The 25,718-nt window shown below is 42.4% G+C and overlaps 1 protein-coding gene across 1 annotated transcript in view; it reads left to right on the top strand.

The window, feature by feature from the left end:
* The window catches only part of Slc25a13 (solute carrier family 25 member 13), a 158,203-nt gene that overhangs the window by 124,192 nt on the left and 8,293 nt on the right, over positions 1 to 25,718 (top strand). The window contains exons 13-14 of the mRNA XM_055612918.1: positions 1,955 to 2,095; positions 21,370 to 21,508. Of these exons, the coding sequence (XP_055468893.1) occupies positions 1,955 to 2,095; positions 21,370 to 21,508 (280 nt within the window). The remainder of the gene's footprint in view (positions 1 to 1,954; positions 2,096 to 21,369; positions 21,509 to 25,718) is intronic.

Here is a 25,718-nt window from a genome sequence, read left to right as displayed (position 1 = left end):
TTTCCCCTTTAAAGTGCACTGTTTGTCTGGATAATGATCTTCACTTTCAGATGCAGAGCTCTCTGGTGCAGATTCACTGAAACAGCCGTCCCTGTGTGCTTAATATGGTGACTAGCCCATCTTCCTTCTGCTAACCCTCATCAGCCGACACATGTCGTGTAGGAAGGGCCTGCAAACCCACAGCAGACTTAGGGCAGTGGGAACAGGGGCTGCTTTCCAGGTTCCTGCAGGAAGCAGCAGTGTATGCACAAGCACAGTTCTTCATTGCATGAACCAGGAGGACACAGCAGCCCTGGGACATGCTAGCTCAGGCTCTACTTCCTACTTTATGAGGGCCTTGTGGAGAAGGGGATGAGCAAAACATGGTGAGTGTGGAGAGGGACGAGACAGCCTGTGTCCAGGAAATGGATGAATATCGTTGCTCTGTTAAGCACAGGCATGGGGAAAATGTGAATTTTTTTTTTTTAAAGAACAAATGTGTCCTGATGAAGATGCTAAATTGTTGAAATGAGAAAAACAGTAAACATTTTTTTCCTCTACTTTCTTGTTGACTTTGTTGTCCTCACAACACATGACGTATACAGAAATTATAAAATATACAAAGAAAAAAATTAAATGCTGTAATTTTATCCTGTCTGCAGTATCAGTGCATGGGCACGCTCAGATTCATTTACTGCATCCTCACCGTTGGGCAGTCATGCTGTCTCTCAGTCTTACGTGTAGCCATTATACACAGCACTTCCGAGACCACTCTTGCAGCTGAATGCATCCCATGCAGCACAGCCAGAGCATCTGAGAGAATGCATGTGCAGAGTCCCGAGAGGAGAGACTCTTCTGGGAGGCACATCTGTTTGACGTCACCCAAAGTTACCTGTTACCGTGATGGCAACTTGTAAGCTGTGTGAGCCTCGTATCTGTGGTCTGGCCTCAGTGGCAGCATTGCATAATAAAATATCCAGAGTTGTGCTGTGCCGTGATTAATTTTAGTTGGAGTATGTAAAGTTTGGTATATTTGTGATTAAGGAATAACACGTTGACTAATACTGAGAAAAAAACCATAATTGCTTATTGCCGGTGTGAACTTCGCTTCAAACTGAGGTTTCCTGTATTGTGCTTTAAGTATTTCACTGGTGATTTGGGGGAGGTGATATCCAGCCATTCCCGGAACAAGCGAGCACACAGTGTACAAAGTATAAGCTGTAGTCGGTATAATTCCCATTTTTGCCATTTTGACATATCATTTGGTTTACATAAAAAGAATGATTCTAGACACAGGCAATTATAAATAAAATTGTAAGAGTAATCCCAAATGGTATTTGAATCTGTACTCCTTGCTTCCTCCTATTTTGAGAATCAGATTTGTTCTGCTTGGAATATTAATTTATTTTGTGTTTAGCCTATTAATGCCGTTGTATCTTTGGATGCTGTGGGAGCAGTTATCCACGCTTCGTGAAATCCTCTTTGTTTTTTGGTGCAGGCAGTTAAACCTAGAGTCTTGTGCATGCTAAGGACTTGTTGGTGCCACTTAGTGTTCCTTGTCATGTCGGTGTGAGTGGAGCCAACAGCAGCCTCCCTACAGTCTTTGTTTTCTTTGGTTCTCTGGTTCTAGACTAACGAACTGGGACCTCTGTCCTTGAAGCCTTCCACACCACAACTAGATTTTTTGTCACATTTATGGTTCCTAGCTGCACTTTTTATTCTTATTTTAAATTTAATTACATTTATTTCCTTGTGTGTGTGTGTGTGTGTGTAGGTCACAGAACAACTTGGCAGGAGTCACTTCCCACTTAGCCATCTTTCTGACCCACCGTCTGTTTTGATTGATGGACAGGGACCAAAACAGTCATCCTGCGAGGACAGAATATCCTAAACTCCGTTCAGAGAAATGATTCTTCTCTTCCCGATCCCTTAGCATGTTCCAGCTTTAATCCTAAGTTGTCCTTTTTCCCTTTAGGCTGGAGGCTCCCAGGTGATTTTCACGAATCCTTTAGAAATTGTCAAGATCCGCCTGCAAGTGGCTGGGGAGATCACCACCGGCCCCAGAGTCAGCGCGCTGTCGGTGGTGCGAGACCTGGGGTTCTTCGGCATCTACAAGGTAACTTCCCTTCCACTGGTTTCTTTTTAATTACTGTTATTTTACGCTCATAGCTGTTCTTCCAGAAAAAAGTTCATTTCTCCACTTCAACTAGACATTCTGCTGGAACCCATAGGACACTATCATGCCAATTAGGAGGTGTCCCTTCCAACCATCTGCCAACAAACTGCCCTTAGAGATACAGAGATGCGGAGGGCGCCTGATGGAGTTGTTCAGCACAACTCTCTCCAGGGACACTGGCTTCAGCGGCTAGCTGTAGCGTTTTTTGTACTTCTGTTGGTATAGGAACTCTTTGTTATTTGGGTTTGTGTATGTGTGTGTGTGTGTTGGGGGGCTGTTGTACACGTGCACATGTTTGTATGTGTGAACACATGCATGTGATAGCCAGAGGTCACGTAGGGTGTCTTCTATTGCTTTCCACTTTTTTTTTTTTTTTCCAGTCTTGCCCTTTATGTTGTTGCTGCTTCAGGCCTTGGCTGCATACCTGCACAGCGGGGCCAGCTGCTCCTTCTGCTGCTGCTTCTTGGTTTTCAGCTTCTCTTCGTGCTTGGTGAGCCAGTGGCGCATGGCTCTAGCCATCTTGGGTCATAGGTCCAGATGCTTGCACTTCTTGCCCATGAGGGATTTCTTTTTGCATCTGGTTAATGACAGTGAGGAAGCGGACGATGGATTTGCAGACGACCCGGATCTTGGAGAGCTTGGACAGGAGGCTCCACCTGTCACCTTGGCAATATGAGGCTGGGACACCCTCACCCTCAGATCACCCAGTTGTTTGAACAGCTCCTCCTTCTTGTTGCACAGGTCTGGAGCCTTATCTTAGCCCTGCCTGGGCTGCTCACCTGGTTCCAGAGAAAGGAAAGGGTGGGGTGCTTTTCACTTTTTTGAGACTTTGTGTTTCTCAGTGAACCTGGAGCTTATTGATTGGCTGGACTGGCTTTGCAGTCAGCCCCAATGACTCCTGTTTCTGCCTTCCAACACTGGGATTACAGGCATGTGGCCACACTTAGCTTTTTATATGTGCCCTAGAATCCATATGGAGGTCATCAGCCTAGCATGACAAACACTTTACAAACTGAGCCATCTCCCCAGCCCCCAAACCAAATTCTCAGATCAAGAATTTACTTTCTGGTCCTATGTATATTCTGGCACTTGGCGATTTTTCTGTGTTGGTACCTCTTCTTAATTTTTATGAATCGTACTCTCTTTTTGTTTATAAAATTGTTTTCCAATGTCATTTTAGTGGACATTGGAAAAGTTTTCCCTACTCTTCTACCACAAATTTGCATTGGTATAGCCGGGTATGGTGATATGCACCCTTGGTCCCAGGGCTTGGTGGGCAAAGTCAGATGGATCTCCGTGATTTCAGGACCAGCCTGGGGTACGGAGAGAGTTCCAAGCCAGCCAGAGTACCCAGTGAGACCTCTTTCTTAAAGAAAAGAAAACCTTTGTTCTAATAAACTGAGGTTATCTGCATCTATACCCATCACTAAATTTTATTGAACAAAAGATACTCTCTGTTTTCCAGTAGGAAGATTTGAAAAAGAATTTGTTGCCTACCCAGATAAACCAGTGTTTAGGAATACGGGGTGAAAATTCAAAGTCTGCCTAAAGCAGCCTAATTTATATGTGCAGAATATATAATTAATAAGTTACATCTATAGACCGAGCTATCTTAATCAGATTGTTGGTGTGCATTTTAAAGCAGTGTCCCGCCACCACTCACTCCGCTTGGGTTGGTTTCCAGAGGGCATCGTCTTCATTTTCACCCCAAGCCATGCAAGGAAAGCGCTTTTCATGTCCATGTCCCTAGAAATCTACCCCATAGACACTTAACATTGTGACACTGAAGTCTTGCCCTCTCCCATCATCCCAAGTGGGTATAAAGGACCCTGCAGGGGTAGCAACTGCACTGAAAGGAACTGCACCCTTGGGCATTCAGTGGGGTGTGTTAACCTCTGTTTCCCCCAATGTTTTTTCTCTTTTTGTTTCTGGGATCTCTGCAGGTGACCTTAGTGAGTCAGTCAGAAATGCGTACCATGGAGCGTGTTTAGGCAACTCTCCCACTCCACAGCCTTCTCTGCCTTCCTCCAGGTCACGTGATTGATAGAGCACCCTGTGATCTGATGGATACGGATCAGATAGAGAATGTGTCTCTTTCTGCCGGGGTTGATGTTAGTAAGGGAATTAGGTGCATATGCTAGTATGGAATAAATACATGGATGTGGAGCAATTTTCTTTTTTTAATTTTGCATATTTGCTGTTTGTGCATGGGCGTGCATTATCAAGGTCAGAGGACAGACTTGAGGGGTTATTTCTCTCTTTCCACCTTTACATTGGTTCCTGGGATCATACTCTGGTTGCCATGCTTGTGGCAAGTGGCTTCCCCTCCCCAGCCATCTCTAAGGCCCTTGCTTGATATGTTGGCTCTTTTATTGTTAAATAGCACCTGAAATGCTTGTCCTAAAACTGAACAATGAACACGGTGTCTGTAGCTGTTTTGTTTGCACATACGTTACCAGCTATAAGAAGTAAACAGTACTGTCATGGGGCACTGGAGGAAAAAAAAATACCTTCTGTTCTAACGTCTTAGGCACTTGCCGTCTGTGACACGATGTAGCGGCTTGTCACTTTGACAGGATGCCAGGCTGTCTTTCAACCGGCTGTCTAGTAAAGAGCACTTGGTACTATGGCAATGACTGTTATCAAAATATCTCCGCAGATGAAATGGCAGGAACTTGTTTGCTGATGCAAGAGCAGACTGTGCAACTCGCTGCAGATGCCATGAGGGCTGGGGCTTGGTGCTTTTCATCTTCACATTATCTCACTATCTTAATCCCCTCTAACGCTCCTTGGAAGGCACTGGCACCCTGATTCCGTCTCAGGGTGAGCAACGGCTGCCAGCTATGGTATTTGAGCTGAGACTGAGGCTCAGACGTTGCTTGTTTGTGCTATTGTGCTAAAGTTGCTTTTCTGAAATGATCAAGATAGCTCAGGTTGGAGCAGGAGCACTGTCTCATATAAAGTTAGCTAATTACTAGTCTAGAGGTTTAATCTAGTTGAGAAGCATTCCACAAGGCTTGGCGCTGCCTTCCAAAATGCTGTTTCGGTGAATTGGTAATTACCACATGAAGTTACTAATGTTTTTGAACCGAAACTTTGGTTTCATTGTATGAAAGTGACCTGGCCTTTCCCACCTTGCTCCTGGAATCCCCCTCAGCCAAAACTCCCAGAGACCCAAGGGTTGCCCAGCAGTTGGGACCTTCAGATCTGCTCATGTCAGTACCCCAGGCAGCTTCAATTCTCTTCTTCCAGTTTTGTGTTGCGGATCTGGACTCCAGACCTCTCTACATCACCTTTCCCTGGTCAGACATCATGTTGAAAACTGCCTTGCTAGGGAGCATCAGGACTGTGGCTTTTCTGCATGGTTCCAGGAGATTTTATTTCATGATGTATAGAGCTTTCTACTTGTAAAGTGTTTCTCTGCGGTTTTACTTGGTTAGGAAAAAAAATGCAAATGTCTGGAGCAACCCAATACTTCAAGGCTGTTAGTTGTCTCTCAGGTAAGTCCTGGAGGGGAGGACCCCGTCCTAATTTTTATTAGGACAGATCCTCTTTCTTCTCCTTCCCAGGGTACCCTCTGTTTGCTGCTGTTAGCATTACAATGCTGGAAGCAGGGGGGGGGATGAGCCATTGCTTCTGTTTGTGTGTTTAGGGCTGCTCAGCTTAACCTTAACTCAATTGATTTAACCAAGCTTCCAGTTTTTGTTTTTGTTTTTGTTTCCTCATGAATTGACTTGCAAAATACCTTAGCATTCTGTGAACTCCTTGGCAGTTAGAATACTTGCCTTAAGAAAAAATATATTTGCAACTGAAAAAAAAAAATGTGAGTACAGTATCCGTGTTACATTACTCAAGTTAGAAATAGTTTAGTGAAGATGAACGAACTATGTAAGCAAAAGCCTGCCCCTGAACTGGTAACACTTAGAGATTTAGTTAAAGCATACAGGAAAGAGCTGATTGAAATAAAGGAAGAATGAGTATTAATATGTAACCCTTCCCCCTCCTCCAAAAAAAACCCTCAGGTACAACTTTTCTTCAGAGCTTGAGAATGCAAGGCCTGTGCTTGCAGCTCTGTGGTAACACCCACACACAACACACAAACAGAGAGAGAGAAAGAGAGGGAGGGAGGGAGGGAGAGAAGGGAGAGGGAAGAATCCTAGCTTTTCATGTGTGTAGATCTAGTTCTGTAACGCTGCTTTATGGCCCAAGTTTGCATAGCATAAAGTAAATCATCTGTCATAGGAAAGACGGCTGTGTGAACTTACCTTTTGTGTTGGAGCTGTCAGTTTGTAAAGCTTGTTATCTAGCCTTACATGGCAGCCCAGATAACAGAGGTCGAAAACAGTTTCTCTAGAAAGCAACAGTAAAGTTGGCTTTCCTGAAGACAAAACTTGGCCATTGGAGCAATGAGGATGAGAATCCTCATGCATTAACAGAAGGATTTTACTTCATGTAATCCCACATGTTAGATGCCAGTGCAAGGTCACATAGGAATATGGGCTTCACCTGCTCTGTTGTAATCACACTGTATTTGACATTGTACAGGTAAATTTTTTTTTTTCATCTGTATACATCAAAACACTTACATGGTCAACCATTTTGTGTAGCTAGATTCCTGGAACTATTGTCAGTGTGTTCTGAAAGCATCTGTTTGTTTCAAAAGCTCAAATCATCCAGGATACAAGAGTAAAAACTCTCATAACCCAAACTATACCAAGGTATCAGTGTATTACAAATCCAGTGTTTCTTAACACAGTACATCCGAGGTCTCTTCTGTTGTCTTGTCTTTATAGCCACATAAAAATGTCTTTAAGGTATATGTGCGTGTGTGTGTTACAGAGATAACATTTTTAAACTCATTTTCTATCCTCCATATAATTATTGTTTCTTTCCAATTTTAGAGATGTTAGAAATAGGTAATAAATTGAAGAGAGTAGCGAAACCAAAGCAGCTTTTAATATACAGTTCTGCAGAGTAAGACACAGCATATAGAATGGCTGGCACACTGATTTGTTATTTTTTAAGTCTCCCAATATTGAGAAATCCCTGTCCTCTTTTTCCATAGACTGACACTAATGAATAATGTGGACCTTGTAACCGTCCCCTTTTCTGCTCATGGGCTCAGTCACGTAGTCATATAGCACATTGCCTATGACTTTCGGATTCTCAGAGTTCTCAGAGAAACCAATGCCAGCTGCCAGCCAGGGGAGAGAAGGGCCCGGCATTTTCCACTTATCTATAACTCTGAGGAACTCTAAGCTTGCCTCATACTGAAAATGGACCGTAACAAATTATCCCTTACAGCAATATTAGAAATTAGGCCACAGAGACTATTCCTGTGTGCACTTGGCATATTTTTCTGAGCGTATACCAAGCACAGAATCTTAGAAATGAAGTTATAGATCAACGTGTGTACACTTCAGCATTGGGGGATTATTTAATCACCTTGCATCCATTTATCAGTTGCATCTTATTAATATACAAGCGCCTATAAGAATAATTCCCCCTTTGTCTGCTTATAGACTGTCTCTTTTTATGTGCCTCTGTAGTACATGAAGAAAGCAATCATGCAGGTATTTCCTCGGAAACACATCAGATGAAAACTTCCTGACACCAAGGGAACATCTCTTTGGTTCCACTTTAGGGGCCAATCCCACGCTCCCACCTCTGCTTGGATCTTTTAACTGGACCTCTGTAGGAGCCTCCTAAGGGCTTTCTCTGAGTCTTCAGTTTTCTAAAACACAGCAGCTGGAATAATGTAAATAAGATTAATTCACTCTCTGAGCACACATGTGTTATTGTTTATGGATGCTTTATTTATAATTGCCCAAATCTAGAAGCAAGGAAGATGCCCCTTGGGAAATGAGTGGATGAACATACTGTGGGATATTGGACAATGGAAAAATGGCTAAAACGAAGTGAGCTGGGGGCTGGAGAGATGTCTCAGCAGTTAGCAGCACTGGCTGCTCTTCCAGAAGACTCAGTTTCAATTCCCAGCATCCATGTACCGACTCACAGCTATCTGTAACTTCAGTTCCAGGGGAGCTGACCTCCACTGGCTCCAAACACACACGCAATGCACAGGCATACATGGCAGGCAAAACATTGATACGCATAAAATAAAATTGAAAAGAAAAGGAACTCTGAAACCATTTACAGAGGGAAGGCAAATGCATGTTACTAAGAGAAAGACACTACTTAGAACAGACCATGGGACATCCATGGAGAGTGTGGAGACAGCTCAGTCAGTGCACTTATGCTGAGAGCCAGCTCTGGTGCCTGCCACTGTGGTGGCCATTTAGGAGGTGGCATTGAAAAGCCAAGTTGCTGCACATACTTTGGCAGCTAAGAAAAAGTCAGCCTTCAAGAAAACCAGGCCATCAGATAGCGATGAAGGCTCTTCCCTTCACATCTTAACTCAGTTGGCATGTCCTCAGAAAGACCTGCATTGCGGTCCCATCTGCATTTCTGTTTGCCAAGAACAGGAATGCCCATCTGATACTTCCTCCGTGTCTGGGTCTCCTTTCTGTTCATTGTGTGTGTTAACCAACTTATCTTGTTCACTGCTGCTTTGTAACCTTTTCTGGCACATGAGTGGTCATCAGAAAAATGATAGTTGTGCAAATAAGTGGTAATTGAAAGCCAAATCTTTTTCCCTGTTACAAATGAGTATATTGGAGTAAAGAAAGCAAACGCAATACTGGGATTGTTGGACCTGAAAGAGCAGAGATCCCTTTATCCCAGTGTGCTCTGTCTTGGTGCTGGAGAGGAATAAACGGTTATTTACAGAAGCACGTGACTATCTCCCGGCAGTCTTCAGCTTCACAGATCTCTAGAATGCAGCCTGTGTGCAGTCAAGAACAATTGTCAGTGGAGCGCAGAGCTGAGAGGGAAGTAGATCCCACTCACAGCAAAAAGGCCAAGGGGCTTCCTGAAGGAGATGGTGTGGGAAAGTATCACAGTGTTAACCAGGTGGGAGGCCTGTTAGGCCTGTAGCCAGGTATGATTTGAGGACAAGCCTGTGGGCTTCTGTGATGGAAAACATGAGGCTGAGGGATAAGGAGGATGCAGCTGTGGCATGGTGACCTTGACTTGATGGGGGGCAGTGGCAATTGGGGATACATTTAAAGGATGTTTCAGTCTTGCCAAGTCCTGGAGAGTAACGAAAGGGGGAAAGTAAATGTAGATTCTTGTGGTGGCGGTAGTGACGGGATTTTTAGAATTTCAGCATTTGAGAAACTGTGAGGAACTTTTCAAAGATCTTCTGTCTGCTCTTCTCTCCCTGAGGATAGAGGACTGGAAATGTAAGGAAGCTTAGCTAGGTGACCCAGGCAAGCAGGGACAGATCACAGACGGGTGGGTCTCCAGTTTTCCTCCTCTTGTGAAGGTTCTAGAAGGCAGAGGGATGGACACAACCTGATATCGGAACATCTGTGGGCACGAAGCCACAGGAATGTTGATATCCCCAGGCTGTGGGAAGCTAATGGCATGCAGAGACCCAACGACGTGGTAGGAATTACAGGAAGGGAAAGAGCAGATTAGCGTCCAGAAGGAGGCTGGAATGAACAGCATTGAAGCCACTAGGGAAGGAACAAGAAAGAAAGGAGGTGAATGGCAAGTGTAAAACAAAGGGAAGCTAAGGTCTTTGAACCTAAAGATGCAGGTCAATGGCTAGCTTTATAAAAACAGTGAAAATAGAATCATAGAAGCAGAAACCTCCATGAGAAGATAAAAGCATATAAACCATTCGACCTAGGAGCTTTACTGTGAAAGAAAATAGCAACTAGAAAAAAAGTAGAGTTAAGTGAAACTTTTTCTAGGTGGGGAGAAGACGTTGAGAGGTTACTGTTTGTTTTCATCGTGTTTGCCTTTTGCATAGCCTGGGAATCAACCTTGAGGCCTAGTGCATGCTGGGCTTGTGCTGTAGTGGGCCGCTCACCTCCCAACCTGTTTGTTGTTATTGTATTGGGAGAGCAAATTGCTATCTGTAGACAGAAGAAAAGGAGCCAATGAGGGCAAGCTTTGACACAGCCAAAGGTGGCCGGATCACATATGGCTAGCATGTTCAGGATGCAGAGAGATGGGTTCAGGGCTAGGACAGCGTGTGCATGGCTGCAACTTATTCAAGCCACTGTTTAGGGAGGGCTTCCTCCCCAGGCCCATGCTTATAGCTGTGCCTCCTTTGTATCATTTAATCCTCACCACAGCTCGTCATGCAGATGCTCTTTCTTTTTAAGTTTCAAATTATAGCTGAGAAGTGGAAGACTTAATGGGTTTAGGTAATTTGTCCAAGGTCATCTGTCCTGTAAAAAAAGTGGTGAGTCTGGACTTAAAACTCAAACACATCTCTCTTTGGAATTTGACGTATCGTATAAAGTTTGTTGAGTCAGGTAGGAAAGAAGACATTCATAGTACCTTTAAATTTCCACAGAAATAGTCGTCCTGTGCACATATAAAGCACACTGGGTAGAGCTCAGCACATAAAACATATGATGTCAACTAAAAAATTATGAAAGAATTCCTACCATACTCTTTTTTTTCATTCTGCCCTAGCTCTGGGTAATTTCTGAGGTTTGGCAATAAACTCTTTTCTCTCCTCGTCCTTGACCGTCACCGTCACTTGGACTGGGATTTACTACTTGGGGCATTTAGTTTCTTATTTGTTGTTATTTTTGAGGGGGTGGAGGTTCCGGTTGCCTGGGCTACCTTCAAACTCTGTATGTAGCCAGGGAGGATGACCTTGAACTCCTTCACCTGCAACCCCACCTCAGCACCTGGATTTCAGGTGGGCTTCATTACATCCAGCTTGCTTGGAGCACTGGAGGAACCAACGCAGTGGAGATGGCTTTTGAAAATATGATTTTTATGGAACAGTGCATAGTGCAGTTGAGTGTTAAATAAGCTGTAGGAGGGAGTTAGTGCTTCAAAAACACGAATGATTGTTTGACCATTGTCTTAATTACTGTTCCCTTGCTGAGAAGAGACACCAGGACCAAGGCAACTCTTATAAAACAAAGCATTTAGTTGGGGCTTGTTTATAGTGTTAGAGGGTTAGTCTGTGATCATCATGGTAGAAAATAGACAGGCATAGTGACAGAGCAGTAACTGAGAGCTTTACATCCTGCTCTGCAGGCAGCGGGCAGAGAGGGAGAAGGTGAGGGAGAGAATCTGCCTGGTGTGGTCTTTTGAAGCCTAAAAGCCCTTCCCAGCTGACATCTCCTTCAAAAAGGCCACACCTCCTAATCCTTCTCAAACAGCTCCACTAACTGGGGACCAAGTATTGAAGCACTGAGTCTATGGGAGCCTTCCATTCTTACTCAATCCACCACAACCATCTTTCTTGCATGCAAGTGCTCCATTAAAACTGAAGTTACAAATATGTATGAGGCTTCACTGCTTTCAGAGGGACCAGTCTTGAGGCCTTGGAGGAATGTAAGCATGTCATTGTAGTCCCATCAACTTCTTTGAAGTATTTTAATAGTCAACACAGAAAATGCAGATACAAAAAGGGCCCATGACAATAGATGTTACCTTATTCATGCCTAAGCTCCTGTGAATTTGTCATTCCAGAGGCAAGCTTTATTACCAAGTCTATATTTTGTTTTGTTTTTCTCAGGTTTTGGTCTGTTCTCTTTATAAAGAGTCTGCAGGATCTAAACTATGAGATTATAATTTTAGAAAGTATGTAGACTGATCATAGACTACACCCAATGTATTTTTCCAGTAGTGATGGATATGTTTCTCCTTCTGCTAAGCCAGCCTTTCATTCTCTGGTTTCTTATTGTTACTGAGGTATATACTTAAAGGATGGCCTACTTAAGAAGTGTTAATTAACTATAATATTAAAGAGACAGGTCTGTGGCAGCCAGGGGCTTGTGTGGGGAATGATCATTTTAAGGAACTTGTAGCAACGTCTTTGGTAGGATTAGGATTTTCTCTAAAAGCAGCTTGACTCTCAGACTGAAAATTGTACTCTTTTATGATTTAGTTGTGAGGCCAAAGTCATTTTCCAGCTACCAGTTGTTACAAGAATACACTGGCTGTTTTTGTTTTCTCCTCTGATAGATGGTGCCTCTGAGTATTGATAATGGTGATTGGTATCGCCTTTTGGGAGGACCTCATGCTAGGTATTCTACTAGGCATTTTATGTTAATTAGTAAATTTACATGTAATGTGCCTATAAAAAAAATCAGTATTTTATAGATAAGGAAGTTGACAAAGAGAAAGTTCTCTGATTGCAAGGCCTGTGCTCTGGCTCCTACAGTGTACGGGATTTGGCGTGGAGCCAACATGATTTAGAATTTGGTGTGTATTTGAATATTTGTTTCTTCGGAAGCCATTCACTTCCTCCCTACCTAAGAAGCCATCCTGTCTGCAGTGAGTGAGCACTGTCAGGCTTTGCGTTCCATGTTAAAGCTTGTCTTAGGGTTTCTGTTGCTACAACAAAATACCTTGACCAAAAAGCAAGTTGGGGAGAAAAGGGTTTATTCAGTTTACACTTCCATATGGCTGTTCATTATCAGAAGAAGTCAGGACAGGAACAGGGCAAGAACCTGGAGGCAGGAGCTGATGCAAAGACCATGGAGGGGTGCTGCCTGCTGGCTTGCTCCTCACGGTTGGCTCAGCCTTCTTTCTTACAGAACCCAGGACCACCAGCCCACGGATGACAGCACCCACAATGGCCTGAGCCCTCCCTCATTGATCACTAATTGAGCAAATGCCTTACAGCTCATTGGGGGCATTTCCTCAACTGAGGCTCATTTCTCTCTGATGACTGTAGCTTATGTCAGGTTGACACACAAAGCTAGCCAGTACAAACCTGGAAAAAAAATTCTGGCATAGTTGGGGTCAGCCACAACTGCTAATGTTACTGAGTAACAACCTTTGCTGAGTATAATGAAGGGGTTTGAATCCATGAGAATCTAATCACAGTGACATACTGCATGTGTGATCTTTAGGGTTTTGAAGGAAACTTGGAGAAACATAGTTAAAAGCTGGGGTTAAGAAACAACCACCCAAAGAAATTCGTCTAGTAAGGTCCGTCTATAGGGTTTCCAGCCATTGGTGTATAAACAAGTAAAAATGTTGAATAATGTAATTTATAAAAAGCCTTTTCAAATGAGTAAGGAAGGGAATACGAAGTTAGGTGATTTTAACAGAAACCTGCAGCTGAAAGGCATTCGCTCAACAGATAGTAATGCCTAAAGTCCTGAGAATGAAAGAACGAGGCTAGGATTAAGATGAGGCAGCCACACAATTTCAGGGGATATTTGCTCTCAGAGGTCAACCCTCCTTGCGCAGAGCCAATCGTGTTGGCACGTGTACCCTTTCTGCCGGAGCACTGCTCCTCTGACCCTTTTCCTGGTGCTAGAGTCTTTCCCCATAAAACTGCAACCTCAAAAAGCTATACCCTTGGTGGATGGCAAAATAGCCATGCTCAAGTTGCCAGGGGTATGGCCTTGCTTATCAGGAGAGAGAAGAGGTGGAGGAATCCTTCTTCTTACAATGAGGATGTCTAAGCTGGTCTGACCTGAGTTCACAAGCTGAATTTATATTTCTTTGTCTGGGTGTGGGGGGTGATGCCATCATATCCCCGTGTGATTGACACAACAAAACACTAGTCTTCTCGTAAGGAGCCCACTTTCAACCCGAACCTCAAAGGATTTTTCAGATACTGTTCCGTGGGGAATGAAAGAACAAAGATTTCAAGTCACATAAAGCAGTAGGAAATGACAAGAAAAGGAACTATTCTAAACATGCAAAAATGTAAAGATCTTACCCTATATGAAATATGAATTAAAAGCTTATTTTTTTAAAAAAACTAATACGTAAAATTATGATGATTAGAATTTGCAATCCAACAGGTGGCCTGACAGATTTGAACATAGCTAACTGAAGAATTGGAAAACTTAGAAGATAAGAATTATTCGGAAGGCAGTTCTGAGAGAACTTGAGATGGAGAAAGTTTTGAGATGGCTTGCTAAGTATAAAAGAAAGTCAGAAGCAAAGGAAGAGATGATGGCTGAAGATTTCCCAGGACTAAGAAAGGATAACAAATTGTGGGAGCAAAAATGAATAAACATACCCAGACGTGACGCAGCTCATCAAAGGGCTGAGCCTCACCGCTGCAGAAAAGCTCCTCAGAGCCAGAGAAGATGACAAGTACAAATTCAAAGGACAGTTGTTCGCCTGGTGTCTGTCCTCAAGCTTGGAGTGGGGAGAACTATTTCAAACTAAAGTCCATATTTTGCGGAAGTATATTTTGAGAATAAGTGTAAACCAAAATCTTTTTCTTTCTTTCTTTCTTTTTTTTTTTTTTTTTTTTTTTGTTTTGTTTTGTTAAGATTGACAAAACTCAAGGAGCATGTCAACTTAGGCATTTTTTTTTAAAAAAAAATTTATAAGCCAAGCATGGTGGCGCTTGCGGGAAGCAGAGGTAGACAGGTAGGTCTCTTAGTTTGAGGCTAGCCTGATCTACATCCTTCCAGGCTAACCAGGACTACATAGTAGCCTGAAAAACAGACAAACAAAGAAATTATAGGGCTGGGGATAGATAGCTCAGTGACAGGGTCCTTTCCTATAATGTATGAGCCATATAGTCAAGCTTCAGTTCTATTTAAAAAGGTAGAAATTTTACAATATCCATAAGGCAGAAGCAGAAATGATAGTTGGGAAGCATGCAGCAGGAATGAAATGAAAATACCGGCAAATGTTTGAAAGCGTTGTCTTAATGTATGTGTGTGTTTAGAATGGTAACAACTGGTGCTTAATAATTTTTTTTGGTGCTTAATAATTTTAGTTGTAATTAATAATCATAGTAAAATGAGGGCTGCTTTTAATTTAAGTAGTCTGAAGAATGTGTTTTTTTACAGAAGGAAAGTAAACACAAAAAAAATGGTATAAGCCTAAACAGAGGAAGCTGGTTAGAAGTATGCTTTTCAGACATGGTGTAGAGGGAGGGATGGAGGAGAGAAATCAGTAAAGAAAAGCATCTTCCTGCGGGTCAGTGCTGTGATGGTGAGGAAAAAAATTCCACCAAAAATTTCATGTCGGTCACAGGGCTCTGGTCCATCTGACGACCCTTTGGTGACAAAGCAGCTTACAGTAACAAAACAGCTGAACCAACAAGTGGTATTTCCTGTCCACCCAGAGACCTCAGGCTGCCAAGATAATTTTTTAGAATTGCAATGAAATTAAAAAGAAAATAATGCCATGAAAGTCCCTTGATTAGAAACAATTGGGAGGCACTTGTATTTTATATCCAAGTTGAAGTCATTGGCTGTTCCCTGACATTTTCATTTGGTGGCTGCTTTATTTTTTGACTTTAACAGTAGTCCTGTCCCCTTAGTGAGTCTTGACACTGGCGAGGCTTCCCAGAAGGATCCTGTTCAAGTCCCAATCATAAACAAAAGTTGAGATGATGCTATTGAAACATATGCCAGTGGTTTCCCTTTCATGCCATTTCTGTTACATATTTACCTGTGAGCAGTTTGTGCTCTACTTGAAGTATATTGCATAACCCCCCCCCCCTTTTGGGGATGGTGAACCACAGTATGAGCCTAGGGCAGAAACCCCAGCTGCCACCAAGCTGTGCATGGAAGGGTTAACTTGCTGAAGGGAAGCCAAGAGGAATGTTAAGGGATCAAGACATGACACGCTGCCCATTGTTTGCGGCTCCGGATCAAAATATACAATTATTCATGCCAAATAAATTCTAAACCTGTAAGATCGGAAAAGAGGGGTGGCTCTGACGACAGGTGCCAGAAGCATTAAATAACCTCCTCAGACAAGGTGCACCACTGTTGTGTTGAGTACTGTGGGGGTCCCCCAGTCTGGCATCCCCCCCCCCAATGCTAGACAATGTGTATTCACTGCTGGAGTCTCAGTTAAGCCCCGGTCCCCCAGACCTGCTGGCTCCTGGTGCCCGCCCGACACAGAGGTGCCTTTGTGAGTGTAATTACCTTTCCCTGTACTAGAAATAGTCTGTTTAGAGCTGTGTTTGCAGGTACTGCTACAATAAGCAGGAATTAGCATGCAAAAAAGACCTGCCCTGTCTCTGACATCTTTATCAGCACCATCCTTCAGGACTGGCTTTCTTGACTAAGGTTGGGTTGAGGGAGCTTTTGGAATACACCAGGATGAAGAGATTTTAAAGGAGATTTTGTAGGGGCACATGGAGGGGGGTAGGAGATAGGTCTTATGTTGGCAGTCTCATGCCCAGCAGAACTGCTAGAGTAAACTTGAGCGGATGATTTCAGCTACTTAATTGATTAAAGCTCCCTGTGGCCACAAATAGGCAGGAGAACACCGAAAGTGATTCTTCTTGCTGTTAGGATACTATCGCCATTCTCAAACTGCCACCTGACCCATCAGGTGGACTGTGAGCTTGAGCCTAAGAAGCCGGCCTTGTCTGTAAGTCAGAAGGGTGAGAGAAGGCATTGGAATGATCCAGAAGTGGAGTGCAGTCAGCTCAAGATTATTTGCATATTAGGTTGCCTGGAAATGCTTTTTATTGTTCCCATCTGTTCATCAAGGAGCCTTTCGTTTAAAAGAAAGAAGAAAAAAAAAATCCCTTCTTTGGAGATAGAGGGTACGTTAGTGATTAAGTTAGAGGACTGTATTTTCTGTTTGTTAATTTTCCATATGTGATTTTACTGTGTACCCAGAAAATTCAAGGCCAGTCAGAATAAGGGCAAATCCACCTAGATAACTAGGAAGAAAAGAAGCCAGAAACTCTGGGCATTTTTATACAGGGCAGAAAGAGTATGGATTTAAATGGTATACTCTATATAATTCATTACTTTTCAGTGGCCTAAGCTGTGATTTCTGTGTTGCTGACGCAGGCTGCGGGGAAGCACAGTGTGTCTCTGTATTGCAAAGGTGCCTTTTGAGAGTGACTTGATCATTTAGTAAAGACTTATACATGGGGCAGGTAGAAGTCAAGCCACATAGCTTCTGGTTCTGATGTTGTTCTGAGAAATGGGCGCTGACCACAGAATGAAGAATTTATCAAGAAATCTGGTAGAGAAACCTTTTCTTCACCCTTGGAGCCTCCTAAAAACCCCTTTAACATCCTGTTTCCCTTTTCATTGTGTGGGAGCAACAGGTCAGGGATTGCCTAAGGCATCCCTGCAAATTGGCACCTGCCTTTGTGACTAAAACCTAGAAGGAAAGAGTGTTCAAGAAAAGGGGGCCAGGGAAATTGAATAGGCCTGACTATTCCTCCAGGTTTTAAAGGTACCTCTCTGGGAAGACTGGGTTCTGAATGCCTTGGCCAGCCAGGAGAGGCTAAGGTCACCTTCCGACTCAAGCAGAATTATCTTCTGAAAGGAGTCTCTTGATCAGGTACAGGTTTAGGGAACAATAGAGGTAGGTACCAGAGGAGAGGCATGGAAACACAATCCTTCTGCCCACATTTTTCCCTCTTGTTTTTTTGTGACAGTCACAGAACTGTCACCTGTGACAGTCAGGGAACTGTGACAGGTGTTACCCCGTTCTTTCCAGCAGCTCCATTCCCTCCTCTCCCCCTTGGTGTTTGAGATCATAAAGTTGTTCCCAGTGCTCGGTGCTTGTTCCACAGTACGGGAGTGGAGGATCTTCCATGGAGTGTCGCTCTGCCTATCCCAGTAGGTAGAAAAGCATTGGGAGAACTTCCCGTGCTGGCACAGCCGTTCTACCTATGGAATAAGGATGGGGTGGGAGTTCTTTTTCTTCCCAGCCTGTTCCATGTCTCTTGTCTTCTGAGATCATCAGCAACCCAAGACCTCTCACACAGCCTAATCTTTGTCATGCTTTGTATAAATTCTTTGCCCATGCTGCCTGTTTCTTGGAATTATGCAGCCTATTCCTACTGTGTGCCCATAGGGTTACAGGTCCAGCCCAGCTTTTCTCCAGGTTTATTCTTTTTCACTGTTTTCTAAGCAGCCACTTGCCTTCAGCCTTTATCCATCTCTTTAGTCTTGTTACATCACAGGGATGTACAATTGACTCATGCTTTCAAGAAATGAGGAAGACAGACTGATGTTGGAGGACTTGAGTCTGCTTCTTGGGGAACTCAGCTATTTTGCACGTGCCCTTGCTCTTCTATCTTGGGGATGTTTTCAGTTTCTGTCCCTTGCCTTCTTATGCATGGCCTTTGATCACACTGAATCTACAAAGCCCAAAACAGACTGATCTCTTTTTATTTACTTTAGTATTCTGGTACAGAAATGACTGTTTTCTGCTACAGTGTGTTCGTCTCAAACAAATAATGGCTCTTTGTCTCAAATTAAAATTACAGTTTTGCTTTCTAGAATATTTTTCAAAGAAGCGAGTTAGTGTCCTTCTAGAAAACGAACATATCCCACACTCTCTTGAGGATCTTTCTAGTTTTGCCCCTTCCTTCTACTGACATCACCAAAGCAAAAATCCTGTCATCAAGAACACGCTTGGCAGCCACAGATTTTCTTAGGTATTTTATAAATTAGATCAGATAGTCATTCGTGATCTCTGTTGTTTTTCCAGTCTGAAGCAGGTGACCCCTACACTGATATAGGCAGATGTGTATGAGAAACTGGGAACGGTACTGACAAGATGCGGACCGTGTGGAACCACATGGACTCCATGCCTGTCTATCTTCTGCTTAAAAGACGCTCAATAGAGAGGCTGGTGTTTGGTGCTTAAATGAGTGAAGAGATGGTCTTTAAAATGTTGGTGCCCCCAGCGTAGCAATTATCAAGAAGGTGAGGAGCGATAGGTGCGCGATGACTGATAAGATGAATGGAGCATTCGTTGATGGCGAGAGCCAAAGGAGTTAGGTGTATCACTGAAAGGAAACTGGATGAGCAAAGCTTCGAAAGGGATGAGAATATAGGAACCCATCCACAGGGCATCCTGAACCAATGGAAGTCTTATAATTTTAAAGGACCAAGTAGGATAAAATAAGACACCACATCTAAAGGCTGAAGGAGACACTGGATCGTTCCTGCTCAAAACAAAACCAAACAAAAGCCACCACACTGTGGCTTTAAGAAGGAGAGGAATGAGCCAGAGCAACTTCAGCATGGCCTCAGCTCAGGAGTTGTTGCTCGTATTTCTGCTCTAAAACATTTACGCTGCTTGCAGTGGTATCTCTGACATGAACACAGTGGGCTGCAGATTAATTTGTAGGTTTTTAAATAAACATAAAATTCTATTGTCAAATTTCTAAAGACAAATTTGATTTCCTTATGAGAAACCATTATTAGCAAAGAAATGAGGAGAGCACAGAAGTCTGGTTATAAAATGTAACATTGGAGAGCTAAATGGCTAACGGTATAGTAAAAGGGGAAATCTGCAGGAAGAGTCAGTAAGAAGTTCTCATGATTTCTTTAGGACATAATGTGAGGTGATTTTTACTATAAGGAGGGAGCCATGTGTAACTGATTTGGAATTGCATATTTGCTGTGTATCTTATGGACAACACACATATATAGGCAGTCATCTAGAATTCACAGAAAACCCTGAAGCAAGAATCAAAATGGAGGACAAAGAAATGAAAAAGTGTTGACTAATTCCCTGAGCTTGTTTAAAGAACCAATCATAAAGGAAGCATTGGGTGCTCTAGATAGATGCTGACATTGTGCTTTGCTGCGAGCCTCCTAAAAGCTGAGAGATGGGAGACAAAAATCCTAGCATCTAGAGGTTTAGACTTGTCCGCAGTTATCTCTAAGATGACATTGGAACATGACTCGCAAATGTGCAGTTGATAAATAAACATCCTGGGCATCAGGTTTTTACATGTGTGAAATGAGGACCTACGCAGGGATCTTATTTTCTGTTAGGCATCTGACAGTTTGGAGAGCAACAGGGTATACCTGCACGAGCTGACTGACACACAGTACCAGAGAGGGGCCAGCCCCTTTTCTAATACAGTCATGCAGAATGAGCACACCAAGTCTTCCATGGGTCAGTCAGAAAAGGAATGCCTGCATCCAGTCAGAGCTGGACAGAGTCCAGATTGCAAGCCTTTGTTCTGGCTGGAAGGTTGAGCTAAACTAGGATTAAATTTAATAGGATTAGGTGTAAAGTTCCACTTGTGTTACTTTTGTAAGACAACTAATTAAGTTGCAGTCGACTGGGCTAAAAACAGTTGCTGTGAAAAAAGGCTGAGGGTTTTATACCCCGAGGGCTCAGGAGTGAAATGAGTTTGTTTGGAAAAGACAGTTACAGTGAGTGACAGATGCGTGGACTGGCTGGCTAGAGCCAGCGTCACACAGAAATCCTCAGCGCTGCTTAATGTGACCTCTGTGCGTGTCATTGGATGTGACCATATCTCTTGAGTCCGGGTGGATTGGTTATTTTCTTTTGTGAATCTTTATAATTGGTGGAAATTAGGAGCATTAGGAGAAATCTGTGAAAGACACGGTATTAAACCGTTAAGTGTTGAAAAGGGGATAATTTCCTTCCCACCCATCCTGCCTGAAAAACAGTCTATGTGTTGCAGTTTGCATTATGACGCCGTTTTTTATTTCTTGGTGTCATCAATTCTTGGGACCTCAGCATGGCATGATTTTGGCATTCAAAATTATGTATTGAAAACTTCACTTCTGAAGTTAATTGTTCTACATTGAGCTCTTAAATGTGTCGGAAGTATGGTAAATATTTTAGGGTAGGCATTTATCAATATTTCATAAACCCCCAAAAATTGAAAATAATCCAAGAACTCTTTGAAAAGATATATTTTTATGTATGTGTAATTTTTTTTTTTTTCTGGGAAAGACTCCAACACTTTCATCAGATTCTCAAATAATATAAAAATTGGACCTTTCCCTTTGCACCTACACAACTTGTCTCTTCTGGTGTGTAAACAGAGAGGTACCTTGATTGTTGCCTCCTGTCTTATTTTGAGAGCAGCCAACAGATCTTCCTTGAAATGCCAGCGACTTCCACCCATTGAGACTTGAAAAGAGTCACAGGCAGGGACTTCCAAACTTGTTTTCACTGAAAGCTCAGCCTTCGTGTAATCATGAATTCCCCTTTCCCACGTCCTTGCACCCTATGACAGATCTAGTTGTATTTGGAAAAACAAGAGTCAGACTTGTTGCAAGAATTCGGGTTGCAGTTTACTGTTCCCCTTTCAGTGTGTGAGTACAAATTCAGTCTTCTCCAGGAATATTTTGTTCCGAGGTAAGTTCCAGAGAAGCCTGACCTTCTCAATGGGATATGTGTTTCATGTGGTTTTTCAAACCTCACAGGGTGCCAAAGCATGCTTTCTTCGGGACATTCCTTTCTCGGCCATCTACTTCCCATGCTACGCCCATGTGAAGGCTTCCTTCGCAAATGAAGACGGGCAGGTTAGCCCAGGAAGCCTGCTTTTAGCTGGTGCTATTGCTGGTAAGTCTTATAAGTACTGCTGTCCCTCACCCCTTAGTCCCGCCACCCCTGCCGACTCCCAAACCCTCCCTTTCTAGCCCTACCTCCACCCATGCTGCAGAAACAGGATTTTGTTTTCTGATACTTTTTTACTGAGTCCACATGACTTTCTTTGAATAACTTTTGGGAGCAGATAAGAAGTTAATCTTTACTTTGCCAAGTTAGGTTATTAGGTGAACTTTAGCTTTTAGAAAGTATTTGGTTGATTTTTATTTATTTGTTTGTTTCTTTATTTTCTGTGATCCAGGTAGATTCTAATTCAAATTCCGTATTATTTCCTAATTACATACAGTAGCACAAAAATGAAAATGGTTTGGCTTGAACTTTTTTAAACTGTAAATGTTTGTACTCTAAAGGTTATCTAAACAAATTATTGCATGTAAGCGTGTCCAGAACTTAAGCAAAATTTATTATTGTTTAGAAGTGACCAGAAATAGCTGCCAGGCCAGGGGCGAGGTGTGTGTTAAGTAAATCATGGAAGTAACTGTCTTCCACCTTTAGTTCCAAGCTGCACAAATTGGAACTAATACATAGAAAAATAGGGAATTAAAAATAGGTACCTATGACCAGCACAGTGGGGACCAACGTTTAGCATTTGTGAATCTCCTTATCCAGAGAAGCTAAGGGCTAGATCTGGCTGGACTAGCTCTCTAAATGTTAACAAACACATCATGAGGGGTTTTGTTGTTGTTGTTGTTGTTTTAACAAGAACAAACAAAAAAATACCTAGGGCAGTCCTGGGCTTCCTGGCTCCAAAACCTTTTTCGTAGACATGTTGTTCTAATCAGGTTGGAGTTTAAACCTATTCCTAAAAACCAAGATGGGAGGTGAACACCCGTCTTTGAGTTGCTACTTTGTGGCTCCCCTCTACTGAAGGAACCCCTATGGCAGGAAGCCACATCACTTCTCCTTTATCTTTAATCTCCGTTTCCCAAAGGCATAGATGCTGGTCTGTGAGCTAGGGCTGCTATGTCCTGGGTGATTGAGGATTTTAGTTATTTGAGTAATGAGACCCAAAGACCAACACTGAAGGAAGCAAAACCTGGAATACAGAATTCTTGATTTCATTTCCAACTCATGCATTTATTCACTGTGCCCTGAGTGGTCATTTATGTACATAAAAGTGAGGAAAAATGGAGAGAAAGCATTAGACAATCTACTTCAAATTGCCTAATTGAAATAAGGTAGGGCCAAGGGAAAAATAAGGACTACTTATTGATGCATGCATGACCTTTGGCAAGTTGTTACTTCCCCAGGTTTGATTTCCTCAGCTTTGAGTAGAGATAACACTATAGAGTCCAGTGTGTGTCACAGGGGTTGGGAGGTAGCCCCAACGAGGGCTCTTGGCAGTTTCAATCATGTAACATGTATGCAATAAACTCAAGACTGAATCTAGACTCTAGGGGAATGGGCCCATAAATCCCTCCACAAGTACCAGATATAAGATTAAAATGAATATCAGAAGTCAGGTTGGGACTGAGGACTCTTTCTTAACCTTGTTTTCCTCAAACTATAATAACTATTTAAGTCTTCTCTCAGGGAAAACAGGCACTGGGAGCCAGTTGTCTGTCTGGGAAAGAATATGCTAGATAGTCCATGTTTCTAGAGCCAAACGTTTGCTTTCTTTTCTCTTATTTTTTTCCTGTCTATGAAAGCAATATAGCTCACTGTAAAATATTTAGAAAGGGTAAATAGTATCTGTGATTCTGTTACTGGAAGAGAGTCTCTATTTAACTTACAATTTTTATTACAATTACTCATGCGTTTTAAGAAGGTGTGTATGAACTGTAACTAATATAAAAAATAAATAATAATAATAATAGATATGTGCCCTCGTACACAGAACTCGGAGGACAAGTTGAGGGAGTCAGTTGACTATGGACTATGTGGGCTCTCAGGGGTCAAACTTGGATTGGCAGGCATGGTGGCCGTTGCCTTAACCCCTGAGCCATCTCACTAGCCTTTTTGCTTTTTCTAACTTTAATGTGTTTTGATGGAGTTTCGTTCACACTGTACCTGTTATTTGCACTGCATCTCGTCAGCATTGCTGACTGTTGTAAGGTGATGGTTAGTGGCATGTGCTGTGGAATCAGATTCCGTGGGTCAGATTCACCTCCTCACTTAGACTTCTGTGCCCTACACAAGTCATTGACTCCCTCTTGGCACACTTCTTCAAGTTTGGGGATAAGAACAGTCTTAGCCTCACTGAAGTATTGCCAGAATAAGAAGTATTATGGAATAAAAAGACAAAGATTTAAAATAGTTGCCGTTATGTCAGTATTCAGAAATGTTCAACTATAGTGTTTTTCTTGTATATAATTTTAAACTCCTTAAACATAGTTTTAACTGCTGAATAATCATATCCCTATTTTATTATAATTTTTGAGATTATAATTATATTACTTCCCATTCCCTTTTCACCCTGTAGTCCTTCCTATGTCCCCGTTGTCGCCCTGTTCTGTTTCAAATTTCGGAGCTCTTTTGCTATAATTGTTACAAAAGTGTGTGTATATATGTGTGTTCTAAATATATTCATTCAACCTGCTCAGTCTGTATAATGTTATATGTATACATATATATTTTTCAGAGTTGACCATTTGATGTTGGACAACCAATTGGTATGCCCTTCCTGGGGGAAGACTGTTTCTCCTGCTTTTAGCTTTCCTTGCATGCTTCTAGTTTTGTTTTGTTTTTTGTTCGTTTGTTTGTTTGTTTGTTTGTTTTGTTTTGTTTTGTTTTTAGTTCATGTTTAGGCAACCATGTTGTTAAGACTTCTTGCAGACACTTTCTCACAGCAAACTTTTGTTCATCTGGCTCTTGCAATCTGCCCTTCTTCCACAAATATCCCTGAGCCTTAGTTACAGAAGTTGTTGTGTAGATCTATCAGTTGGGGCTGGGATCCACAACTCAGCATTTGAATCAGTTGTGGTTTTGTGTAATGGTCTTTGTCTGTTGCTAAGAGAAGTTTCCTTGATGAGGGGTAAGAGCTACAGGTATCTACCCGTATTAGGATAAATGTTTAGAATGTAGTTATGGGTTATGCTTGTTTAGTGAACTGGCAGTTGTAGGCCCTAGTCCTAGGTAGTTGGCTAGGTTTCCAGCAGAAGGCATGATTTCATTGCTTGTTGATGAGGCCTTACGTCCATTTGGAGAACTGTTGGTTGTCACCAAGGTATGTATGCTATGGTTGCACCCTTAGGATCATTATGTCATGGCAGTTGGTGTGCTCAGAGCATCATAGTTGGGTAGTACTATTGGTTTCTCCTCTCCTTTAGAAGTTGCATGTTGCCTCCCATGAAAGATGGGAGGAGGCTTTCAGGTCAGATCCCAGTTCTGTTTCTCTTGGTTCTGTGTCTGAGGTGCTTGGTATCTTCAGCAATAGAAACTTAACCTTTCTTCCCTAGGTAGCAACCAAGGATGCCAACAATAGCCTCTAATGTTTTGGCAGTCTCTTAGACAACACTGACCAACGACTCAAAAGAGGGAGTTTCATGCCTTGTGCTAAGGTTCTTATTAGAGAGTACATGGATCTTGGGGGTTGGCATTGTCAGCTCAGGTGGGAAAACTTCATTTAAACTACTTGTGAATATTATACACAGACATATATATTATATTCATTTTTCAGATATCCTTAGTTATCTTACTCTCCTCTCTCCCTCCACTCTTAGTAAAGCTCCTCTGCATTCCCACATCTGTCTCCTTCTTTATTTTCCTAGTTTTTATATACTTCCTTCCACCAATTTGGAGGTAGGAATATCAGAAGAGAGAAAACATGTAGCATTTGTCTCTCTTTGTCTGGGCTACCCCGCTCAATATGTTCTTTCTTAGTTTCATCTAATTACTTGAAAATGTTACTTTGCAGCTGAATAGTATTCCATTGTATTATTCAGCGTTCTCTAGGGAAACAAACTCTGTGTGTGTGGATAGGTAGGTAGGTAGGTAGGTAGGTAGATAGATGGATGAATAGATGAATAGATGGATAGAAAGAAAATGTATTGGAATGACATACAGGCTGCAGTCCAGTTACTCCAACAATGACTGGCTATGAACAGAAAATCCAAGAATCTAGTAGTTTCTCAGTGCACAGTGATGGATGTCTCAGCTGGTCTTTGGTATATGCTGGAATCCTGAAAAAGTGTGCGCTAATGCCAGTGAAGGAATGTATGTGCCA

This window comes from Psammomys obesus, unplaced genomic scaffold, assembly GCF_907164565.1.
Source record: "Psammomys obesus unplaced genomic scaffold, mPsaObe1.curated_primary_1811, whole genome shotgun sequence".
Lineage (NCBI taxonomy): Eukaryota > Metazoa > Chordata > Mammalia > Rodentia > Muridae > Psammomys > Psammomys obesus.
Note: the sequence above shows the minus strand (reverse complement) of the source record. Positions and strands in the feature narration are given on the sequence as shown.